General features: G+C 45.7%; 1 protein-coding gene across 6 annotated transcripts; it reads right to left on the bottom strand.

Annotated features, from left to right (window-relative positions):
- Positions 1-1,669: 1,669 nt before the first annotated feature.
- On the bottom strand, positions 1,670-24,526 carry LOC146075783 (uncharacterized). 6 transcript variants are annotated; one of them, XM_083185374.1, is made up of 5 exons: positions 24,432-24,526; positions 21,675-21,749; positions 13,682-13,743; positions 11,768-11,848; positions 1,670-5,283 (listed from the first exon to the last, which is right to left on the bottom strand). In XM_083185374.1, the coding sequence occupies exon 5, from the start codon at positions 3,249-3,251 to the stop codon at positions 2,043-2,045; it is 1,209 nt and encodes a 402-aa protein (XP_083041500.1). In that variant the 5' UTR covers positions 3,252-5,283; positions 11,768-11,848; positions 13,682-13,743; positions 21,675-21,749; positions 24,432-24,526; the 3' UTR covers positions 1,670-2,042. The 6 variants fall into 6 exon arrangements, with proteins under 6 accessions (XP_083041500.1, XP_083041499.1, XP_083041501.1 ...); XM_083185373.1 differs by having other exon boundaries at positions 21,687-21,749; XM_083185375.1 differs by lacking the exon at positions 21,675-21,749 and having other exon boundaries at positions 24,432-24,476.
- Positions 24,527-25,350: the final 824 nt, after the last annotated feature.

Genomic DNA, 25,350 nt, shown 5'->3' with positions numbered 1-25,350 from the left:
CCAGCGGCCAAATCACCACAACGGTGAGCACAGCTATATCTGTATGTCAGAATAACAATCAGGCATAAATGCATCAGAACACTAGTCAGTGTATGGCAAGAAAAAAATGGTCCAGTGCACTTCAATAAAGGAAAATACTTTAATAAAGGGTAAGACTGAAATGATGTGATCAAGCTGGACCTATTGCGGACATGGTCCACCACCTGCCTATTCTTCTGGGACTCTTCTTACCATTTCTCAACATTTTATATTTGGCACAGTGCACTTTCTTAAAGGAGCCCCCCCATACAAGTTTTGGACCGGAAAAACTACAGCGGCTCATTGGAACCAAATTGGAGTACCCCATCCCATCATCACCCAAAAGCACTTTTAGAGAGGATCCCCACAAGCTAACAAGTCCACACTGGACCGGGACACCTCCAGCGACCCATTGGGATTACAAATTGGACTCCAGTTGTTTCCCATCTTCCCCACTTGTTGAGGTCTCCCAGAGAAGGTTATATCAATAGGTCCACATGTTGATTTGAAGTGTTTTTATTTGTATTTTTGGTACTCTTTACCTAGAACGGCGCCCGTCGCGGGCATCGCGGGTACATTTATGCCTGCCCGCGACGCGACCGACGCGATGCCCGCGATTTTCCCATTGAAAACCATGTTAAACCTGAAAAATCGCGTCGGTCGCGTCGCGGCCGGCCATAAACGTACCCGCGATGCCCGCGACGCGATGCTCCCGATTTCCCATAGGAAGCAATGTTAAAAGCCGCGATGGACCCGATTTTAGTGTTAAATGCCTCAATCCACCCGATTTGGCCATAGGAATCAATGTTAAATGGGCTACAGAGCCCATTAACCCTTAAATGACCCCCCAAATTTTTAACGCCACCCCACGATCAACGCCAACCCGAAGCGTGGCGAGCGCAGCGAGCCCGCGAGGGGCGGCGGTACGCGTCCTCCGACCTTTTCATGCCCTACTATCCACGTCGGCGTGGTGTGAGAATAGAATAGTGTGGCGAGCGCAGCGAGCCACCGAGCCCGAAGCGTGGCGAGCGCAGCGAGCCCCGCGAGGGGACGCGGATACCTTCACAGGTAAGCGCGTCCCCTCGCGGGCTTCACAGGTGTCCGTGGCAACGCGGACACCTGTGAAGCCCGCGAGGGGACGCGTATAACTGTGAAGGTATCCGCGTCCCCTCGCGGGGCTCGCTGCGCTCGCCACGCTTCGGGCTCGGTGGCTCGCTGCGCTCGCCACACTATTCTATTCTCAACTCCACGCCGACGTGGATAGTAGGGCATGAAAAGGTCGTAGGACGCGTACCGCCGCCCCTCGCGGGCTCGCTGCGCTCGCCACGCTTCGGGTTGGCGTGGATCGTGGGGTGGCGTACAAAAATTGGGGGGACATTTAAGGGTTAATTGGGGCTATTTGGGCTCTGTAGCCCATTTAACATTGATTCCTATGGGAAAATCGCGGGCATTGAGGCATTTAACGCTAAAATCGCGGTCAATCAGGCTTTTTAACATTGTTCTCTATGGGAAAATCGCGGTAATCGCGGGTACCCGATTTTGATGTACCCGCGATTTACCCGCGATTTACCCGCGATGCCCGCGATTACCGCGATTTTACCCGCGATGCCCGCGATTTCAATCGTGGGCGCCGTTCTAGGTAAAGAGTACCGTATTTTTTATTGTATGTTACGTGATACACATTAAATACCTTTTTTATTGTACAGATTGGTTGATTCATTAAAATACAAGAGTGCTGCAATATCCCTCTTTTTTCCATTTTGAAAACTCAGGGGCCTGACTAGTCCCTAATTGCAGCTGCTCACCCTGAGTAAACTACCTTGACCAGCGCTCTAATCAGTTTTTCTGTATTTTTTTCTCTGAAATGACGTGACCCACTGATATATGTAATACTGTATCACATGTATCTGTCATTTGTTCTGTTCTAATATTTCACTGATATCTTTCATTGTGAATAATATTCTCTATTCTACTGTGTAAAATAAATCATCTAATGCCTAATCATGCTAGTTACATCAGAAAGATCACTTATGTGGTTTCTCTCCGGTGTGACTCCTCTGATGTCTAATAAGATGTTGCCTCTGTCTATAACACTTGCTGCATTCAGAACATTTATATGGTTTCTCTCCGGTGTGAATCCTCTGATGTATAACAAGATTTGATTTTTGGGTAAAACAATTGCTGCACTCAGTACATGTAAATGGTTTCTCTCCTGTGTGACTCCTCTGATGTCTGAGAAGAGATGTTTTACATGTAAAGCGTTTGTCACACTCAGAGCACAGATGTGGTCTCTCTCCTGTGTGACTCATCTGATGGATTAGAAGATGTGATTTACACGTAAAGCGTTTGTCACACTCAGAGCACAAATGTGGTCTCTCTCCCGTGTGACTCCTCTGATGGATGAGAAGCTGTGATTTACATGTAAAGCATTTGTCACACTCAGAGCACAGATGTGGTCTCTCTCCTGTGTGACTCCTCTGATGGATAAGAAGCTGTGATTTATATGTAAAGCTTTTGTCACACTCAGAGCACAGATATGGTCTCTTTCCTGTGTGACTCCTCTGATGGATGAGAAGCTGTGATTTACGTGTAAAGCATTTGTCACACTCAGAGCACAGATGTGGTCTATCCCGGGTGTGACTCCTCTGATGTCTGAGAAGATGTGATTTATATGAAAAGTGTTTGTCACACTCAGAGCACAGATATGGTCTCTCTCCTGTGTGACTCCTCTGATGGATGAGAAGCTGTGATTTATATGTAAAGTGGTTGTCACACTCAGAGCACAGATATGGTCTCTCTCCTGTGTGACTCCTCTGATGGATGAGAAGCTGTGATTTATATGTAAAGTATTTGTCACACTCAGAGCACAGATGTGGTCTCTCTCCTGTGTGACTCCTCTGATGGATGAGAAGCTTTGATTTATATGTAAAGCGTTTGTCACACTCAGAGCACAGATATGGTCTCTCTCCTGTGTGACTCCTCTGATGGATGAGAAGCTGTGATTTATATGTAAAGTGTTTGTCACACTCAGAGCACAGATATGGTCTCTCTCCTGTGTGACTCGTCTGATGGATGAGAAGCTGTGATTTATATGTAAAGGGTTTGTCACACTCAGAGCACAGATGTGGCCTCTCTCCTGTGTGACTCCTCTGATGGATGAGAAGCTGTGATTTACATGTAAAGCATTTGTCACACTCAGAGCACAGATGTGGTCTCTCTCCTGTGTGAATCATCTGATGTCTGAGAAGCTGTGATTTATATGTAAAGTGTTGTCACACTCAGAGCACAGATGTGGTCTCTCTCCTGTGTGACTCCTCTGATGGGTGAGAAGCTTTGATTTATATGTAAAGCGTTTGTCACACTCAGAGCACAGATGTGGCCTCTCTCCTGTGTGACTCCTCTGATGGGTGAGAAGCTTTGATTTATATGTAAAGCGTTTGTCACACTCAGAGCACAGATGTGGCCTCTCTCCTGTGTGACTCCTCTGATGGATGAGAAGCTGTGATTTACGTGTAAAGCATTTGTCACACTCAGAGCACAGATGTGGTCTATCCCGGGTGTGACTCCTCTGATGTCTGAGAAGATGTGATTTATATGAAAAGTGTTTGTCACACTCAGAGCACAGATATGGTCTCTCTCCTGTGTGACTCCTCTGATGGATGAGAAGCTGTGATTTATATGTAAAGTGGTTGTCACACTCAGAGCACAGATATGGTCTCTCTCCTGTGTGACTCCTCTGATGGATGAGAAGCTGTGATTTATATGTAAAGTATTTGTCACACTCAGAGCACAGATGTGGTCTCTCTCCTGTGTGACTCCTCTGATTGATGAGAAGCTTTGATTTATATGTAAAGCGTTTGTCACACTCAGAGCACAGATATGGTCTCTCTCCTGTGTGACTCCTCTGATGGATGAGAAGCTGTGATTTATATGTAAAGTGTTTGTCACACTCAGAGCACAGATATGGTCTCTCTCCTGTGTGACTCGTCTGATGGATGAGAAGCTGTGATTTATATGTAAAGGGTTTGTCACACTCAGAGCACAGATGTGGCCTCTCTCCTGTGTGACTCCTCTGATGGATGAGAAGCTGTGATTTACATGTAAAGCATTTGTCACACTCAGAGCACAGATGTGGTCTCTCTCCTGTGTGAATCATCTGATGTCTGAGAAGCTGTGATTTATATGTAAAGTGTTGTCACACTCAGAGCACAGATGTGGTCTCTCTCCTGTGTGACTCCTCTGATGGGTGAGAAGCTTTGATTTATATGTAAAGCGTTTGTCACACTCAGAGCACAGATGTGGCCTCTCTCCTGTGTGACTCCTCTGATGGATGAGAAGCTGTGATTTACATGTAAAGCATTTGTCACACTCAGAGCACAGATGTGGTCTCTCTCCTGTGTGAATCATCTGATGTCTGAGAAGCTGTGATTTATATGTAAAGTGTTTGTCACACTCAGAGCACAGATATGGTCTCTCTCCTGTGTGACTCGTCTGATGGATGAGAAGCTGTGATTTATATGTAAATCGTTTGTCACACTCAGAGCACAGATGTGGCCTCTCTCCTGTGTGACTCCTCTGATGGATGAGAAGCTGTGATTTACATGTAAAGCATTTGTCACACTCAGAGCACAGATGTGGTCTCTCTCCTGTGTGAATCATCTGATGTCTGAGAAGCTGTGATTTATATGTAAAGCGTTTGTCACACTCAGAGCACAGATGTGGCCTCTCTCCTGTGTGACTCCTCTGATGGATGAGAAGCTGTGATTTACATGTAAAGCATTTGTCACACTCAGAGCACAGATGTGGTCTCTCTCCTGTGTGAATCATCTGATGTCTGAGAAGCTGTGATTTATATGTAAAGCGTTTGTCACACTCAGAGCACAGATGTGGCCTCTCTCCTGTGTGACTCCTCTGATGGATGAGAAGATGTGATTTATATGTAAATCGTTTGTCACACTCAGAGCACAGATGTGGTCTCTCTCCTGTGTGACTCCTCTGATGTCTGAGAAGATCTGATTTACATGTAAAGCATTTGTCACACTCAGAGCACAGATGTGGTCTCTCTCCTGTCAGACTCATCATGTATTAATGAGATACAAATTAGCAGCAGAAGGTTTCTTCAATGCAGAAAATATATAGAGAGAGAATAGTTTTAGTGAATCCTCCAGAGGTGTAAGAAGAAATGACGTCTGTAGGTTGCTTGATCTGAGAACAATGTCCCTTGCCACAGCGTCTTGTTAGTGAAAGTCCTGTAACTTATTTGTCCTGCAAGATAAAAAAAATATTTAACCCTGTTGAGTGCCAAGTGAATTAGTCAAAATTGCGGTGAAAATTGCCAAACAAACATTTGTATTCATCATAATGACCTGTAATGTTTAAATTTAAATAGGAAATATAATCTTTCTTTATACAACATTATATAACATATGTGAGCGAAGCTGGCATTTTTAGTCGATATTTTAAACAGAGATGTTGGCAATCAAAGGGTTAAAAGCATAAAGGTCACTGAGTTAATTATTATATTACAGTAATAGTGTTACTAGATATATATGGAATACAATATATCTTTATATACACTAACAATTATGACCCAGTCATTTATCATTGTTTTTATACTTATGTTTTTCAACAAATTGCTATATCCATATCCCCTGCCATATGTGCAGCATGGAGACCTGCAGCAGATACTGATACTGAGTATAATACCCAGTCATATGTGCAGCATGGAGACCTCTATCATCCTGCAGCAGATACTGATACCGAGTATAATACCCAGTCATATGTGCAGCATGGAGACCTCTATCATCCTGCAGCAGATACTGATACTGAGTATAATACCCAGTCATATGTGCAGCATGGAGACCTCTATCATCCTGCAGCAGATACTGATACTGAGTATAATACCCAGTCATATGTGCAGCATGGAGACCTCTATCATCCTGCAGCAGATACTGATACCGAGTATAATACCCAGTCATATGTGCAGCATGGAGACCTCTATCATCCTGCAGCAGATACTGATACTGAGTATAATACCCAGTCATATGTGCAGCATGGAGACCTCTATCATCCTGCAGCAGATACTGATACTGAGTATAATACCCAGTCATATGTGCAGCATGGAGACCTCTATCATCCTGCAGCAGATACTGATACTGATGTATAATACCCAGTCATATGTGCAGCATGGAGACCTCTATCATCCTGCAGCAGATACTGATACTGAGTATAATACCCAGTCATATGTGCAGCATGGAGACCTCTATCATCCTGCAGCAGATACTGATACTGAGTATAATACCCAGTCATATGTGCAGCATGGAGACCTCTATCATCCTGCAGCAGATACTGATACTGATGTATAATACCCAGTCATATGTGCAGCATAAAGACCTCTATCATCCTGCAACAGATACTGATACTGAGTATAATACCCAGTCATATGTGCAGCATGGAGACCTCTATCATCCTGCAGCAGATACTGATACCGAGTATAATACCCAGTGATATGAGCAGCATGGAGACCTCTATCATCCTGCAGCAGATACTGATACTGAGTATAATACCCAGTCATATGTGCAGCATGGAGACCTCTATCATCCTGCAGCAGATACTGATACTGATGTATAATACCCAGTCATATGTGCAGCATGGAGACCTCTATCATCCTGCAGCAGTTACTGATACTGAGTATAATACCCAGTCATATGTGCAGCATGGAGACCTCTATCATCCTGCAGCAGATACTGATACTGATGTATAATACCCAGTCATATGTGCAACATGGAGACCTCTATCATCCTGCAGCAGTTACTGATACTGAGTATAATACCCAGTCATATGTGCAGCATGGAGACCTCTATCATCCTGCAGCAGATACTGATACTGAGTATAATACCCAGTCATATGTGCAGCATGGAAACCTCTATAATCCTGCAGCAGATACTGATACTGAGTACAATACCCAGTCATATGTGCAGCATGGAGACCTCTATCACCCTGCAGCAGATACTGATACTGAGTATAATACCCAGTCATATGTGCAGCATGGAGACCTCTATCACCCTGCAGCAGATACTGATACCGAGTATAATACCCAGTCCTATGTGCAGCATGGAGACCTCTATCATCCTGCAGCAGATACTGATACCGAGTATAATACCCAGTCCTATGTGCAGCATGGAGACCTCTATCCTGCAGCAGATACTGATACCGAGTATAACACCCAGCCATATGTGCAGCATGGAGACCTCTATCATCCTGCAGCAGTTACTGATACTGAGTATAATATCCAGTCATATGTGCAGCATGGAGACCTCTATCATCCTGCAGCAGATACTGATACTGAGTATAATACCCAGTCATATGTGCAGCATGGAGACCTCTATCATCCTGCAGCAGATACTGATACCGAGTATAATACCCAGTCCTATGTGCAGCATGGAGACCTCTATCATCCTGCAGCAGTTACTGATACCGAGTATAATACCCAGTCATATGTGCAGCATGGAGACCTCTATCATCCTACAGCAGATACTGATACCGAGTATAATACCCAGCCATATGTGCAACATGGAGACCTCAATCATCCTGCTGCAGATACTGATACTGAGTATAATACCCAGTCATATGTGCAGCATGGAGACCTCTATCATCCTGCAGCAGTTACTGATACTGAGTATAATACCCAGCCATATGTGCAGCATGGAGACCTCTATCATCCTGCAGCAGATACTGATACTGAGTATAATACCCAGTCATATGTGCAGCATGGAGACCTCTATCATCCTGCAGCAGATACTGATACCGAGTATAATACCCAGTCCTATGTGCAGCATGGAGACCTCTATCCTGCAGCAGATACTGATACCGAGTATAACACCCAGTCATATGTGCAGCTTGGAGACCTCTATCATCCTGCAGCAGTTACTGATACTGAGTATAATACCCAGTCATATGTGCAGCATGGAGACCTCTATCATCCTGCAGCAGATACTGATACTGAGTATAATACCCAGTCATATGTGCAGCATGGAGACCTCTATCATCCTGCAGCAGATACAGATACCGAGTATAATACCCAGTCCTATGTGCAGCATGGAGACCTCTATCATCCTGCAGCAGTTACTGATACCGAGTATAATACCCAGTCATATGTGCAGCATGGAGACCTCTATCATCCTACAGCAGATACTGATACCGAGTATAATACCCAGCCATATGTGCAACATGGAGACCTCAATCATCCTGCTGCAGATACTGATACTGAGTATAATACCCAGTCATATGTGCAGCATGGAGACCTCTATCATCCTGCAGCAGTTACTGATACTGAGTATAATACCCAGCCATATGTGCAGCTTGGAGACCTCTATCATGCTGTAGCAGATACTGATACCGAGTATAATACCCAGTCCTATGTGCAGCATGGAGACCTCTATCATCCTGCAGCAGTTACTGATACTGAGTATAATACCCAGCCATATGTGCAGCATGGAAACCTCTATCATCCTGCAGCAGTTACTGATACCGAGTATAATACCCAGTCATATGTGCAGCATGGAGACCTCTATCATCCTGCAGCAGATACTGATACTGAGTATAATACCCAGCCATATGTGCAGCATGGAGACCTCTGTCATCCTGCAGAAGATACTGATACTGAGTATAATACCCAGTCATATGTGCAGCATGGAGACCTCTATCATCCTGCAGCAGATACTGATACTGAGTATAATACCCAGTCATATGTGCAGCATGGAGACCTCTATCATCCTGCAGCAGTTACTGATACCGAGTATAACACCCAGTTACATGTGCAGCATGGAGACCTCTATCACCCTGCAGCAGTTACTGATACTGAGTATAATACCCAGTCATATGTGCAGCATGGAGACCTCAATCATCCTGCAGCAGATTCTGATACTGAGTATAATACCCAGTCATATGTGCAGCATGGAGACCTCTATCATCCTGCAGCAGTTACTGATACCGAGTATAAGACCCAGTCATATGTGCAGCATGGAGACCTCCATCATCCTGCAGCAGATACTGATGCTGAGTATAATACCCAGTCATATGTGCAGCATGGAGACCTATCATCCTGCAGCAGTTACTGATACTGAGTATAATACCCAGTCATATGTGCAGCATGGAGACCTCTGTCATCCTGCAGCAGATACTGATGCTGAGTATAATATTATTATTATTATTATTTTATTTATAAGGCGCCACAAGTGTTTCGCAGCGCCGTACAAAGGAACAATACAGGCAGACAAAGCTTGGCATAACATTGAATAAATAACAAGAATACAGTACAAATAAAGAGCGCCACAGTTCAATACACATTACAGCTTGGATATAAGTAGTGAGGACTCAATCAACATACAACTAGAGGCTAGATGCCAATGATGGAGATGAGTATACGGACAAAGATGGTCACTGAGTGTTGGAGTATAGGAAAGCTGTGAGTGACATGTGAAGAGAAGAGGGCTTTGACAACAGGAGGGAAGAGGGCCCTACTCGGAGGAGCTTACAATCTAGTAGGAAGGGGAGACAGACAGATTACAAGAGGTGCAAGCAAGTGGGTGGTGGTTAGATAGCAGGATGTAAACAGGAGGAGCTGTAACCTATATACCCCTTTATATATACTAACCTGATGCACAGAGTAATATGTAAGATACTATGATGGAGCTGCCACCTAGATACCCCTTTATATATACTAACCTGATGCACAGAGTAATATGTAAGATACTATGATGGAGCTGCCACCTAGATACCCCTTTATATATACTAACCTGATACACAGAGTAATATGTAAGATACTATGATGGAGCTGCCACCTAGATACCCCGTTATATATACTAACCTGATACACAGAGTAATATGCAAGAGACTATGATGGAGCTGCCACCTAGATACCCCATTATATATACTAACCTGATGCACAGAGTAATATGTAAGATACTATGATGGAGCTGCCACCTAGATACCCCTTTATATATACTAACCTGATACACAGAGAAATATGTAAGATACTATGATGGAGCTGCCACCTAGATACCCCGTTATATATACTAACCTGATGCAGAGAGTAATATGCAAGAGACTATGATGGAGCTGTCACCTAGATACCCCATTATATATACTAACCTGATGCACAGAGTAATATGTAAGATACTATGATGGAGCTGCCACCTAGATACCCCTTTATATATACTAACCTGATACACAGAGTAATATGTAAGATACTATGATGGAGCTGCCACCTAGATACCCCTTTATATATACTAACCCGATACACAGAGTAATATGTAAGATACTATGATGGAGCTGCCACCTAGCTACCCCTTTATATATACTAACCTGATGCACAGAGTAATATGTAAGATACTATGATGGAGCTGCCATCTAGATACCCCGTTATATATACTAACCTGATGCAGAGAGTAATATGTAAGATGCTATGATGGAGCTGCCACCTAGATACCCCTTTATATATACTAACCCGATACACAGAGTAATATGTAAGATACTATGATGGAGCTGCCACCTAGCTACCCCTTTATATATACTAACCTGATGCACAGAGTAATATGTAAGATACTATGATGGAGCTGCCACCTAGATACCCCGTTATATATACTAACCTGATGCAGAGAGTAATATGTAAGATGCTATGATGGAGCTGCCACCTAGATACCCCTTTATATATACTAACCTGATACACAGAGTAATATGTAAGATACTATGATGGAGCTGCCACCTAGATACCCCATTATATATACACTAACCTGATGCACAGAGTAATATGTAAGATACTATGATGGAGCTGCCACCTAGATACCCCTTTATATATACTAACCTGATACACAGAGTAATATGTAAGATACTATGATGGAGCTGCCACCTAGCTACCCCTTTATATATACTAACCTGATGCACAGAGTAATATGTAAGATACTATGATGGAGCTGCCACCTAGATACCCCGTTATATATACTAACCTGATGCAGAGAGTAATATGTAAGATGCTATGATGGAGCTGCCACCTAGATACCCTCTCTGACTAATGGGATTCAATTCACTACAAGAATCGATGATACTACAGATTGTCAACTTTGTGAAGACATCAGTTGGAAGGTTATCTATATATATATATATATGTTCTGATATGATAATACCCTGACAGTCCTTATCAATCCATCTTATGATTTTGTCCTTTTCTGGTTTTCCTACGATCGAAAAAGATATTTACTATTGATTGATACCTTGTTACCCCTGAAGAAGTCCCTTCGGGATGAAACGCGTAGGGTAATTTCAGGATAACACTAGCTAAAAGTGGTATCAATCACAGGACTAATTTCGATGCGAATGCTTTTTTGAAAATCTATTGTCTTTATACTGTTATACAGAATACATTTTTATATATTGTTTTACCAATGTGTATATGTTTTTGGTAAAACTCCTACTAGCGCACCTCTATACCTTTTCTTTCTCTATTTCTTTTTCGTACCTCTGGTAACAGCGAGGTGTATAGAAATGCAGCTATCCATACAGTGCCGGAAAGGTCACAACCCCCTCTCTCTAGAATATATATATATATATATATATATATATATATATATATATATATATATATATATATATATATATATACTAACCTGATACACAGAGTAATATGTAAGATACTATGATGGAGCTACCACCTAGATACAGTTTTATATATACTAACCAAATAGTGTAATACCTTCTTAGCCTTTAATGTTTGTATTCAGAATGGAATCCAGGCAGCTCCGTCTGCAGACACCAGGGGGCAGTGTTGCCAACTCTGAAATGAAAAACAAGCAACCACGAAGTGAAAAACAAGCCCAAACCATGCCAAAACCAATCCTAATAAGCCCTCCTCCCGTGGTGCACGCAGGGGGGTTTTCTGAGTAACCAGAAACCCCCCTGACAGGCTTATTTTCCTTCTTTCTCTTGGACTGCAGGGACCAGAGATGAGGGTTCCGCTTATCGGCACTCTCAGCAGATGACGGAGGTGAGCTCCAGGCACCCAGCAGTTGTTGAACAGGTAGACATTCATCTGCACTCAGCTCCGGAGCTCAGGCTGTGGGCACCAGGCTTTGGAGGGACAGGCAGACTGTCCTCAGCTCCGGAGCTCAAGCTGCGGACACCGGGCGGTGGCGGGACAGGCATACTGCCCTCAGTTCCTGAGCTCAGGCTGTGGACACCGGGCGGTGGCAGGATAGGCAGGGGCGGATTTAGGGATGAAGGCGCCCCTAAGCACAACAATAATGTTTACTAAGTAGGACAGGTTACAGGGGCAATGGCCCTTATTCTGCATCGTGCGGTACGGCCCGCGTGCGGCCGTACCGCCGATGTTTTTAGTCTGCACATGCGCAGAGGTCAATCTGCGCATGTGCAGCCCCATTCGCCGCAGACGTATTTCGTCCGCCGCAAAGGGGGCGTATAGGGGCGTGAGGGGCTTCATACCCTCATTTCCCTATGTATACGCCCCGCGTTTCATGGGCGTTCCCATGCAAACGCGGGGCGTATGCATGCAAATGAGGGTATGACGCCACTGATGGGGGCGGAAAGCTGACGTCGCCGGATGTCAGCTCTCAGCCCCCATACAAGCTAACACACGGACGATTGTCCGTGTGGTCTCAGCTTGCGGGAGCTGCTGTGGCGTGCGGCCCTGCCTTCGATGGTCGACGACCATCGAATGCAGGGGGCAGCTCCCACCATGGTGGAGGCGTACGCCCCACCATTTTTATGCGGATCGCCAGCCGTCCGTGTACGGACGGCCGTGGCGATCCGTCTCGTGGGCGGGGATTGGTTTGTGCGGCCAGAGCACCGTGTGCGGCTCTGGCCGCACCAACCAGAATAAGGGCCAATATCTGCATGTCCTGTCCATTTACACTCTATTTAAGATGGAATATAGTGCAGTACAGTGGATATTTTGCAGTTATTGGTACATTTTGGGCTGACAGTACTATCACAGGCATCCAAGTGCCGCCCCCAAACATGTGCCGCCCCTAGGCCGGTGCCTCACGTGCCTAATGGGAAATTCGGCTCTGAGGATAGGCAGACTGTCCTCAGCTCCGGAGCTCAGGCTGCGGGCACCAGGCTGTGGCGGGACAGGAAGAATGCCCTCAGCTCCGGAGCTCAGGCGGAGGGACAGAAGATGTTCAGCTGCACTCAGTTCCCTTAGCTCAGACGGCGGGCACTTGGCAGAGGCGAAACAGGGAGGCATTCAGAAACATCATGCACTTGGCTGTCTTCCTCCCAGGTGACCTCCAGACTTTTTTATGTAGACATAAATATAATGGCAGTACTGACAATACATTCCCCCCCCCCCCAAAAAAGGGACATGGAAACCTTCAAGTAACTCAGACTCCTGATGACAATTTTGTAATGAAATTGAAACATTGAGTTTCTTGATAGTCTTCTATTTTTTTCTACAGTGAGTCATTGCCACATGATTATATATTATAGAATAACAGCACCTTAGGGTTTCAAATGGGGGTAGCTGGCTAGGTGCCCTCCCTTTGGGATAACATCCACTGTACACAGCAGAAAAGAGTTAGGCAGCACTCATAAGGCTTGATTAAAATAAAAAGTACAGGTGCATTTATTGATGTTATGATTAAAAACTTACTTGAGGAAGGTGATCCGGTCCCAGAAACATTACATCAAAAAAGACTGAAAGCTATGGCGCACCTGCAAGATAAGCAAGTATGGTGTTACCCAGTTTTACTATTGTAAAGCGCAACGGAATCTGCTGCGCTATATAAGAAACTGTAAATAAATTAATAAATATATATATATATATATATATATATATATTAAAGAAAAAGGTACCCAGACCGCGCTAACGTTTGCTAGTGGCAGCAACTCTGAGGGATCCTCTGTTAGACAGGAACCAAAGTAATAGAAATGAGATAGAAGGGAGTTCAGAGTGCGCCTCAAATTACAATCACAAATAATACTTCAATGAGTTACAATAAAATGATTTTAAAAAAACAACTTTTATTCAAAAGTGTCTTCTGCAAGATGTCGGTAGGGCTACCGACATCTTGCAGAAGACACTTTTGAATAAAAGTTGTTTTTTTAAAAACATTTTATTGTAACTCATTGAAGTATTATTTGTGATTGTAATTTGAGGCGCACTCTGAACTCCCTTCTATCTCATATATATATATATATATATATATATATATATATATATATATATATATATATATATACACTTAACATCGGCACTCACCTTTCCTAGTTTTGGGGTGCCCTATGGCTTGTGACCACATTGTTTAAACAGACATTGGATGGGCTCTGCACACACTAAATTAACTGATAATAAATAGTGGAGATTTGGTTCATGAATTGATCAATGCATTTAAGCCTGCAGCCCCCGTCAAGGGACCCCACTGTTCTGCAGGTCCTACCACGATCGCTGAAAATGGCTGCAATACACATAGCTATCACATCAATGTTTGATACCAGGCATGCTATCAGGTCTGAAGCTCACAGCAGACTTTGCTTTTATAGGTGAGCAGCTACCAACACACCTGTCACTAATCATCTAGCCATTTCCCTAGATGATTAGTGACAGGTGTGTTGGTAGCTGCTCACCTATAAAAACAAAGTCTGCTGTGAGCTTCAGACCTGATAGCATGCCTGGTATCAAACATTGATGTGATAGCTATGTGTATTGCAGCCATTTTCAGCGATCGTGGTAGGACCTGCAGAACAGTGGGGTCCCTTGACGGGGGCTGCAGGCTTAAATGCATTGATCAATTCATGAACCAAATCTCCACTATTTATTATCAGTTAATTTAGTGTGTGCAGAGCCCATCCAATGTCTATATATATATATATATATATATATATATATATATATATATATATATATATGAAAAGAAAAAGAAGGAGCGCACAATAGAGCCACAGGTTAAAGATTTTACTGAAAAAATCTGTATAAAAGCTCATACAATACAGTATAAATAGCCAGCATGAGAAGTATAGTCACCGACAATTAAATGCACGCTGTAGGTACGGGATCTGGGGACTCCAGATATTCCGTCCAGAATGTATAGCGGCAATTGGCGTTCTCTGAATGAAGAGATGCGTGTGGCACGGGATCTGGGGATTCCAGCAACTTCCGACCAAAGTGTAAACGGAAACAGCATACACGGCACACCAAGCTGAAGGCACGGGACCTGGGGACTCCAGTCTGCCCCTAACCAAGATGGATCAGCGACGGCGGCAGCGGCAGCGTTCTCAGCACGGCAGCAGCAGACAGGTAAGAATCAGCACAGGAGCTCTGATACGTCAGGAGGACACGCCCCAACGCGTTTCGTCGTGGGACTTAATAAGGTGGTTACTCACAAACACCAGCAGGGTGTTTTTTTGCAAAAAATACCAGATGAACACAGCATAAATCAGGACCCTCCAAGTAATGCAAAACTTATTCATAAAAAATATGACAGTCCTGCGTGCTCATTAAGGCCCTTAGGAGCCAATGTTTCTAGCCGATAAATCCACCTGCTTTCGGCCCGACACAGCAAGAGATCCCTATTGCCTCCTCTTTTTAATTTGGGTATCTGCTCTATAATTCTATACCGCAGGGATGCAAGGGGGTGTCTGGCCTGGGCAAAGTGGCGGGCGACCGGCTGGTCCCCGGTCCCAGATAGGAGCGCATGTTTGATGGCGGACCTGTGTGCCGCGGCTCTCTCCTTGACTGCCCGTGTGGTTTTGCCGACATAATGTCGACCACACGGACAACTTATTAGATACACCACGAACTCGGAAGTACAGGTCACCCGCTGCCGTATTTTGAAAGGTTTACCAGAAAACGGGTGACAGAACTGGTCTCCTGTCACCATGTAGCTGCATGTGATGCAGCCACAACACTTAAAGCAACCATTTCTGGGAGTACCTAAGAAGGATGCTGTCGTGGGTACCACATCCACTACATCATTCCTCACCAGGTAATCCTTGAGGTTTTTACCTCGAGTGTAAGCACACATCAACCTCTTTTTATGAAGTGATTTAAGTGCCCCATCCGTGTTGATGATTGGCCAATGAGTTTTGGCCATTCGATTGATGGCACTGCTTCTAGGATGGTAAGCATTGACCCATACAAATTTTTCTTCTTTGGTTTTCTCACTAGGAGTTAACGCTTGTTGTCTAGTGAGGGACATGACTCTTTCTTTTGAGCTGAGCAACTCTGCCAATGAATACCCCCGCTCCTGAAACTTTTGAATCATGGTGGTCAATGCAGGTTCCAGTTCGCTGGGCTCACTCACAATTCTGCGCACCCGCAGCATTTGCGAGAAAGGTAATCCTGCTTTAAGTGGGGTGGGATGATGGCTGTTGGCCCGCAACAAATTGTTGCGGTCCGTAGGCTTACAGAATAACCCAGTGGAGATAGTACCCTCCGATAATTTGATGCTGACATCAAGAAAATTGATGTGATTTTTGCTGATGTTATAAACAAATTTGATGGGTGAAGGGGTAGCATTGTGCTGGTCAAAAACTTGTTCTAACATACTCTGGGGACCTGACCACAAGATCAGCAGGTCATCAATGTACCTAGTGTATAGCACAAGGTGCCTGCTGATCTCGGGGACGTCCACCAATAGCTCGTGTTCAACCCTGAACATGTAGCTGTTGGCCAGCGACGGGGCCACCGAGGACCCCATCCGCACCCACAGCGCTGAAGGAAAAATTTATTGTTAGACATGAAATAGTTTCTCTGTAACGTGAGCCCAAGAAGCTGTAAAAAGAGCTCAATGTCTGGCCCTTTGTATAACGGATTGTTGGTTATCAATGCACGGACCGCCGCGAGTTCCCCCTCGTGTGGAATGCAGGTGTAGAGACTCGCGACGTCCACTGTGCACAACAAGCAATCTTTGGGCACCTGACCTAGTGCCTCCAGTTTTAATAGCAGCGTATTAGTATCTTTGAGATAGGTCATGCGATCTTGAACACACGGCTGTAAATAACTATCCAACAGAATAGACACTGGCTGATACAATGACCCCCGGGCAGAAATTATAGGTCTGCCCGGGGGGTCCACCAAACTTTTGTGGACTTTTGGGATAGTATACAAAAGTGGGACAACCGGGTGCTGCGTGATCAAAGCATCCCTAATGCTGGGTTCTAACAGAGAGTCCCGCACTGCTTGGTTCAAGATGTCCTCAAGTTCACGTTTGTAAGCTACCGAAGGATCTTTAGACAAAGATAAATATACATTTGTGTCGGAGAGCTGTCGTGAAATTTCACGAAGATAGTCTGTAGTATTTTGTAACACTAACCCGCCCCCTTTATCCGCCGAGCGGATAGTGATGGAGGTGTCCGTGCTAAGTGACTTGAGGGCTTTCCATTCTGGAGCCGAGAAGTTAGACCCCGACTGTACATCTGAGGCCAAAATCTTGGCTGTATCTTGTTGGATCATGCGACTGAAAGTCTTAATGGAGGGGCTGGACGACAATGGATCAAATTTTGACTTCTTGCGGATGGCTGGAGGTATATTGCTCACAGGATTGGTGGTTTCCACTTTATCCTGGAAAAATTCTTTGAGCTTGAGATGACGGTTAATTTTGAATTGTTCAATCTTCACTTGAAAGGGGTCCACCTTATTGGTGGGAATAAAGTTAAGGCCCTTGGACAACACCCGTTTCTCAGTGGATGTCAATATGCGGGTTGATAAATTGAAGATTGAGTCATCTATTTTTTCTTTGATGATGCTCTGGGAGGCTTTTTGTAGCCATTTGTTTTGCCCTCCACGCCTGGTGTAGCTGCGCTGCCGCGGGCGATTTGGTTCCTTGTGCGCACCCCGGCCGGGATGCGCCCCTGGGAGTTTTTTGACTCCTCAAATTCGCTGGCTGATGACCCTCTTTCTTGCGAAGAATCTGTTTCCCGAATATTATGCTGAAAGCGGCGAAACTGTCTCCTACGATAGGGACGTCCAGTCACATCACCCCCTGTGAGCCAGGGGTAGACTAAATGTTTGTCGTAATCATTGTCGACACAATCTTTTTTATTCTTTTTATAGGCCAACAAGTCCTTTTTGTATTTTTCAAGTTGTGCGGACAACTTCTCACTCCAGTTTGTACTGACATCATTGGACATAGTAGGCAGATTAATCGACTCAAAGTTGGCAATTTTGGCTTTGGTGACAGCCAACTCTCTGGACACTTCCTCAATGACCAAAAGCATGAGGTCAAATGAACATTTGTTCAAAATTGAAGTCCAGGTTTTACAAAACGGAATGTTATACCGGCCCAGCGTGGGGACATTTCTGATCCGGAAGCCCCGGGGGATTTTTCTGTCCCTGATGTAATCAGATAGGGTCAATCCGTGGTAAAAGATATCTGTCTCCTTTCTCTTCAAATTGAGGAGTTCATGATAAAGCTGTATGGTTTCAGGTGTAGACTGGCACGCTCCCACATCTGCTTTAAACAATAAGTTTTCATAATCTGTATCAGAAAAACTGAACATGGCCCCATGAGTGAGCTCCACACGTGTCTGTGCCGTCGCAGCCGCTGCTGCGGCAAAGGAGGGTGCTTCCATGTGGCTAGATTCCATGGTGTACACACTGTATGCAGGCAAAAGCCTGAGTGAGTGAACAGGTGAAACAGTGCAAGTGTAGGTGCAAAGCTGGACTTCTGAAGCTTGCACAAAGGTCCCCACGACACATGCGATGAGGAACAAAAGGCAGTCCTGGGTGCCTGCAAAGGCATAGGGCATAGCAACCCCAATTCAATGTAGAGTTTTGATTGATGCGGCACTCCACTGACCCAAAAGATATACACAAACCGGTGCCCGCCGTCAGGTGTACCCAAGGGTACTTGTAGATAGCGTGTGGTGCGCGGCGGCACTCGAATAACTGAGACAGACTGCAGGGATTATCCCAACGTTTCAAGACCTTTCGGTCCCTTTATCAAGGTGCAGAAGACGAAAAAAACAGGTGACAAACATACCTTTATGCTGATCCAGGCCGTTCGCGCGCCTCCCCGGCGTCCCGCATGGCGCTCGATGATGACGTCACACATGACGGAGCGACGCTGAGGCCGCGAAGGGCATCCAGATCTGCCCATACAACAAAACCTAGAAACAGTGACAAACAAGAAGAGTCATTAGCCGGAGCCTGACAATAAGAGTACATATAGCGTACAACTCTGAAAAAATAATTGGTGAACAAAACATAATATGTAAATTACAAACATTAAAAACATTAAAAAGTGTGGGCATCCATGGATACCTATGGTGATCACATGCTGAGGTGATCTTAACCCATTCGGAACATTGTGACCGTCAACTGCTTACGGAGTCACATATTCCCTTATAATGTATTTAGTCGACACAACACGGGTGGACACAACATGTGGTAAAATTGTACATTTTGCAAAAAATACCAGATGAACACAGCATAAATCAGGACCCTCCAAGTAACGCAAAACTTATTCATAAAAAAATATGACAGTCCTGCGTGCTCATTAAGGCCCTTAGGAGCCAATGTTTCTAGCCGATAAATCCACCTGCTTTCGGCCCGACACAGCAAGAGATCCCTATTGCCTCCTCTTTTTAATTTGGGTATCTGCTCTATAATTCTATACCGCAGGGATGCAAGGGGGTGTCTGGCCTGGGCAAAGTGGCGGGCGACCGGCTGGTCCCCGGTCCCAGATAGGAGCGCATGTTTGATGGCGGACCTGTGTGCCGCGGCTCTCTCCTTGAATGCCCGTGTGGTTTTGCCGACATAATGTCGACCACACGGACAACTTATTACATACACCACGAACTCGGAAGTACAGGTCACCCGCTGCCGTATTTTGAAAGGTTTACCAGAAAACGGGTGACAGAACTGGTCTCCTGTCACCATGTAGCTGCATGTGATGCAGCCACAACACTTAAAGCAACCATTTCTGGGAGTACCTAAGAAGGATGCTGTCGTGGGTACCACATCCACTACATCATTCCTCACCAGGTAATCCTTGAGGTTTTTACCTCGAGTGTAAGCACACATCAACCTCGTTTTGCGTTACTTGGAGGGTCCTGATTTATGCTGTGTTCATCTGGTATTTTTTGCAAAATGTACAATTTTACCACATGTTGTGTCCACCCGTGTTGTGTCGACTAAATACATTATAAGGGAATATGTGACTCCGTAAGCAGTTGACGGTCACAATGTTCCGAATGGGTTAAGATCACCTCAGCATGTGATCACCATAGGTATCCATGGATGCCCACACTTTTTAATGTTTTTAATGTTTGTAATTTACATATTATGTTTTGTTCACCAATTATTTTTTCAGAGTTGTACGCTATATGTACTCTTATTGTCAGGCTCCGGCTAATGACTCTTCTTGTTTGTCACTGTTTCTAGGTTTTGTTGTATGGGCAGATCTGGATGCCCTTCGCGGCCTCAGCGTCGCTCCGTCATGTGTGACGTCATCATCGAGCGCCATGCGGGACGCCGGGGAGGCGCGCGAACGGCCTGGATCAGCATAAAGGTATGTTTGTCACCTGTTTTTTTCGTCTTCTGCACCTTGATAAAGGGACCGAAAGGTCTTGAAACGTTGGGATAATCCCTGCAGTCTGTCTCAGTTATTCGAGTGCCGCCGCGCACCACACGCTATCTACAAGTACCCTTGGGTACACCTGACGGCGGGCACCGGTTTGTGTATATCTTTTGGGTCAGTGGAGTGCCGCATCAATCAAAACTCTATATATATATGTCAATTTGTCCATGTCAGCATATATTTGTCAACCTCTTCATAGAAATCCTGCATTTGCCCCTGCCCCCCAAAGCTACTGCCAAGATGGAGCCAAGTTTCCCTGTGGTGCAGGTGCAAGGACTAGGAGCTATTTATCAGAATTAATTTTACTAAAATATGCCTGCTGCACAGTGGCGTAACAATAGCCCTGCAGCCCCTGCGTTAGAGGGGAGGTGCTGTGTAAGTGCGGGCGCCGTGCGGCTGCAGGGCTATTGTAACGCCGCCGCCACAGACCCGCAGATTTACTTGTATTCGCTGTGACGCCGGATCCCCTCCTGGTTTCTAATGCTTTGGAAACAGACGGGCCACCATAAAATGTCCGTCCCCATACAGCAGACAGTTCTCTGAAACTGTCTGCTGTATGGGGGAGGACATTTTGTGATGGTCCATTTTTTATGGCAGAAGCCGGACCGCACCGCAGACAAGATCTGTGGGTGCCTGCTGCTGGACACGGGGGGGCATGGAGGTAAGGCATGGGGGGCATGGGCGACCAGGGGGGGCGCTGCTAAATTATCGGCGGGGGGTGTGTGTGTTTGGATTATATTATAGCTACGCCTCTGCTGCTGCACCTCTGATAACTGTGTTCTCAGTCAGAGTAGAGGGAGATATAAGTGGAGCTCCCCCTTCCCTCAGTCCCCCATTGCTGCTGAGAAATGTATTATACAGCAGCACACGGCCAGAGCAGCCCTGGCTTCCGTGTGAGATAAGTAGCTATGAGGACGCACAGGGAACGTGGAGGGCTGAGTGGCTGCTGATGTGCATGCTGCTGCAGCACAAATGCACATACCTGCTTCTATCCATCACCTGGGTCCCCGAAGAAAAGAGGCAAAATGATACACCAGCTACAGGGAGCACTTCCCTGCTACTTACAGAGCCGCCCACCTGATCCCTGCACAGCAAATCACAAGCCAGCTCTGTTCTGCAGTGTCCAATCCGCGGCTGGGCCTGTGAACAAGGCAACAAGCTCAAAAACAAGCTACACGCAACAAGCAGAAAAAAAAACAAGCTACTTGGAAAAAAATAAGCCCCTTGTTTTAAGCGGAATAGGCAATCCTGCCATGGGGACTTCCTGATCACGTGACAATGCCTATCTGTATTATAACTACGGGTGCCCAGATAGTACAAACCTGTAAAAACATGACAAAGAACAGCAAACAATATAAAACGGTGTCACTGTCTTTACAATACATATGAGAAAAACGCTAGGGCAGGGGTTCCTAAACTTTTTAGAATCACGGTACCCCAAAGCATCAGAAATGTCTTCGCGGCACCCATGGGCTAAAAAGGTATCTCATTGACAAAGTCAGAAACAAATATTAAGTTAAATAAATTGTGTTTACACTGCATCCTTAGTATCGGTTATGTGGTTATGGACAAAATCTACTTTTGTTTGTACTTAATTTGACTATTATATTGAACATAAATCCCTTGAATTGGTCTGGGCCATCAACCCAGGGCACCGCTGCAAGTCCCCCCACGGCACACAAATTGGGAACCACTGCACTAGGGTATTCTCCTAGTGCAATGTGACAAATAGCAAATATAATTAAATATAAGTATGATTGAAGACAAAAGGAGTTTTCAATGAAGAATATCTTAACTGTCATGATTTCCATAGTAACGTCCCGTTTTTCGGGGTCATTTTCACGTCTCGACCGCAGCCGGCAGTGTCCCGTGGCAGGTGGGGGTAGTTGGGGTGTAGCTCTATCACTGCTGACCTGGTATATAGGAGCTGAGGCTATTGCATGTAGCGCGCATGCACACACATTTCAATCTCTCCGGAGAGACAGCATAAGGCTCTCGGACCGCTTTGGCCATGCCCCCATATGATGTGCAATGCTGACGTGCCGCTCAGTCCTGCTGCACAGTGGCGTAACAATAGCGGGGAGGTGCTGTGTAAGTGCGGGCGCCGTGCGGCTGTGGGGCTATTGTAACATCGCCGCCACAGACCCGCAGATTTACTTGTATTTACTGCGTTCCCGGCTCCCTCCTGGCTTCTAATGCTTTGGAAACGGACGGACCATCATAAAATGTCCGCCCCCATATAGCAGACAGTTCTCTGAAACTGCCTGCTATATGGGGGTGAACATTTTTTGATGGTCCATTTTTCATAGCAGAAGCCAGGAGGAGAGCCGGACGGCACCGCAGGCAAGATCTGCGGGCAGTGGCGTAACTATGGAGGGTGCAGGGGGTGCAACTGCTATGGGGCCCAGGCTTTTGGGGGGTCCGAGGGCTAAGCAGGCATCCCCTGCACCCATTAGACCTTTATTAGCTAGTGCCTCGACAGCCGCAGTGGCACCGTCCCTTCCCTTTCTTCCCCTGATCCCCACCGCTGCTCCCCATGCTCGTCTCCCTGTGCCTCGTCTCCCCCCCTCCGCAGCAGCTTTGGTGTCGCCAATCAATGAAGGGGGGAGGAGCTGGTCTGGCTAAAGCAGCCTCTGCTCTCTCAGCGGGGGTGGGGTGACAGCGAGTCCCGGGCTACCTGACTGCCTGACATCCGTGCCGCTGAGGGGACCCACTGATGTGGACCTGCTGTTTTGCTTAGGAGATCCGGTGCCGATATGGAGGTACAGTAACAAGCTAATACTGTGGGAGGGCAGGGGGCATAGGATGCCTGGTCAGGTGGGGTGGGATGGAGGAAGATCTTCCCTCACTCTCTCCTCTCTTTTTACCTCTGTCTTGCACTCTCTCCCTCCCCAGCCACCTCTCTCTCTCCTGTTTTCTTCCCTCCCCGTTCCCCTGTCTCACCCCTCTCTCTCTCTTCCCCTGCCCCTCTTTATCCCCCTCAACCCCCCTTGTCTTCCCCCTCACTCATCCTCCCCTTGTCTCATCTCTCTCACTCTTTCTCCCCCTGCCCCACTCACTCTCCTCTTTCTTTCTCTTCACTGTTCTCTTTCCCCATTCACCTGTGTTCTCTCAACCCTCTTACCCCCCTCCATCAATCTTCCCCTATTCTTTTTCTCCTCCTCAGCTATCTCTTTCCTGCCTTTCCCCTCTCTCTTTATTTCCCCCATTCTGTTGCTCTACCTGACACTGTCTCTACCAGACTCTCTCTCTCCTTCCCTCCCTGACATTATCTCTCACTCCTGTTCATACCTCTCCCTTTCTTGCTTGCTCCTCTCCCTCTTTCTCCTCACATTCCTTCTCTTTTCCTGACCACACCAATCTCACATCTTTCCCCAGCATTGTTTTGGTCTCTCAGCAGCACGTGGGGGGATAGCAAAATTTAGCTATGGGGCCCAAAGAGTTCTAGTTATGCCTCTGTCTGCCGGTGCCTGCTGCTGGGCACGGGGGACACGAAGGTAAGGCACAGGGGGCACAGAGGGGGAGGCATGGGCAGCTGGGGGGGGGGGTGCTGCTAATTTATCGGTGGTCGGCTTATATTTTAGCTACGCCTCTGCTGTTGCACCTCTGATAACTGTGTTCTCAGCCCGTGTAGAGGGAGATATAAGTGGAGCTCCCCCTTCCCTCAGTCCCCCCTTGCTGCTGAGGAATGTATTGTACAGCAGCACACAGCCAGAGCAGCCCTAGCTTCCGTGTGAGATAAGTAGCTATAAGGACCCACGGGGAACATGGAGGGCTGAGTGGCTGCTGATGTGCATGCTGCTGCAGCACAAATGCACTTACCTGCTTCTATCCGTCACCTGGGTCCCTGAAGAAAAGAGGCAAAATGATACACCAGCTACAGGGAGCACTTCCCTGCTACTTACAGAGCCGCCCACCTGATCCCTGCACAGCAAATCACGAGCCAGGAAAAACAGGTATGATTGGTGCGCTACTAACTGCAGCTGGTACTGGTATTGTCGGGTCCCAATAAAGTAAAGGCAAGAAACAAGTGGGTGTACCAGCGCAGGCTGAAGAAAAAACTATAGTAGAACAGTATCTTGTACAATACATTTTATTCCTAATCAAAATAGCTGTAATTTAAATTCTTGGAATTCAATATAAAAAATTAAAACAAGTTTAAAATTAATGGACAATCAATATCTCCATAATTAGCATCACTGCATATACAAGCAACTGTATAGGTCATATTACCATTCAGACATCAATGTGTTTTATCTCCCAGTTGATAAAGCTACCTGGCGAAGTGAAATGCGTAAGGAGAATATTGCAGACTCCCCACCTGGTGTTTCTGGATTGCAGTCCTGATCATTTCCATCTGGATCGATGATTGCCCCATTCCAAATTGGATACAAATTACGGATCCATGTCTTCATCCATTGAAGGTTGAGAACTTACCATCAACTACAAGGAGCTTGCAGCAGGAGTTGGTTATTTGTGACAATCTGGGCCACTCCACGCAAAGAATCTGCAACACCTGTTCTCCCTCTGGATGACCATTTGGGAACTTATGACATCATTTATAACACAGGACTCTCCAGGACACCTTTACATATTGGTTGGTGAGGAACCACACAAGCTCATTTTTTTCAGTGTCGTACTACAATTGTTTTTAATATGTGTGTTTGCTGGCTACACCAAAATCATTTTTAATAGTAGATTAATAAAATCTATTGTGATAGATCAACCAATCCGCTTTTTT

This window comes from Crinia signifera, chromosome 4 (assembly GCF_055691185.1).
Source record: "Crinia signifera chromosome 4, ASM5569118v1, whole genome shotgun sequence".
In the NCBI taxonomy this organism is placed as follows: Eukaryota; Metazoa; Chordata; class Amphibia; order Anura; family Myobatrachidae; genus Crinia; species Crinia signifera.
The sequence above is the reverse complement of the archived record's forward strand: the minus strand, read 5'-3'. Positions and strand labels throughout refer to the sequence as shown.

Coding starts and splice junctions, on each gene's coding strand:
- LOC146075783 (XM_083185374.1), bottom strand. CDS start 3,251: ATGATTCACACAGGAGAGAGACCACATCTGTGCTCTGAGTGTGACAAA.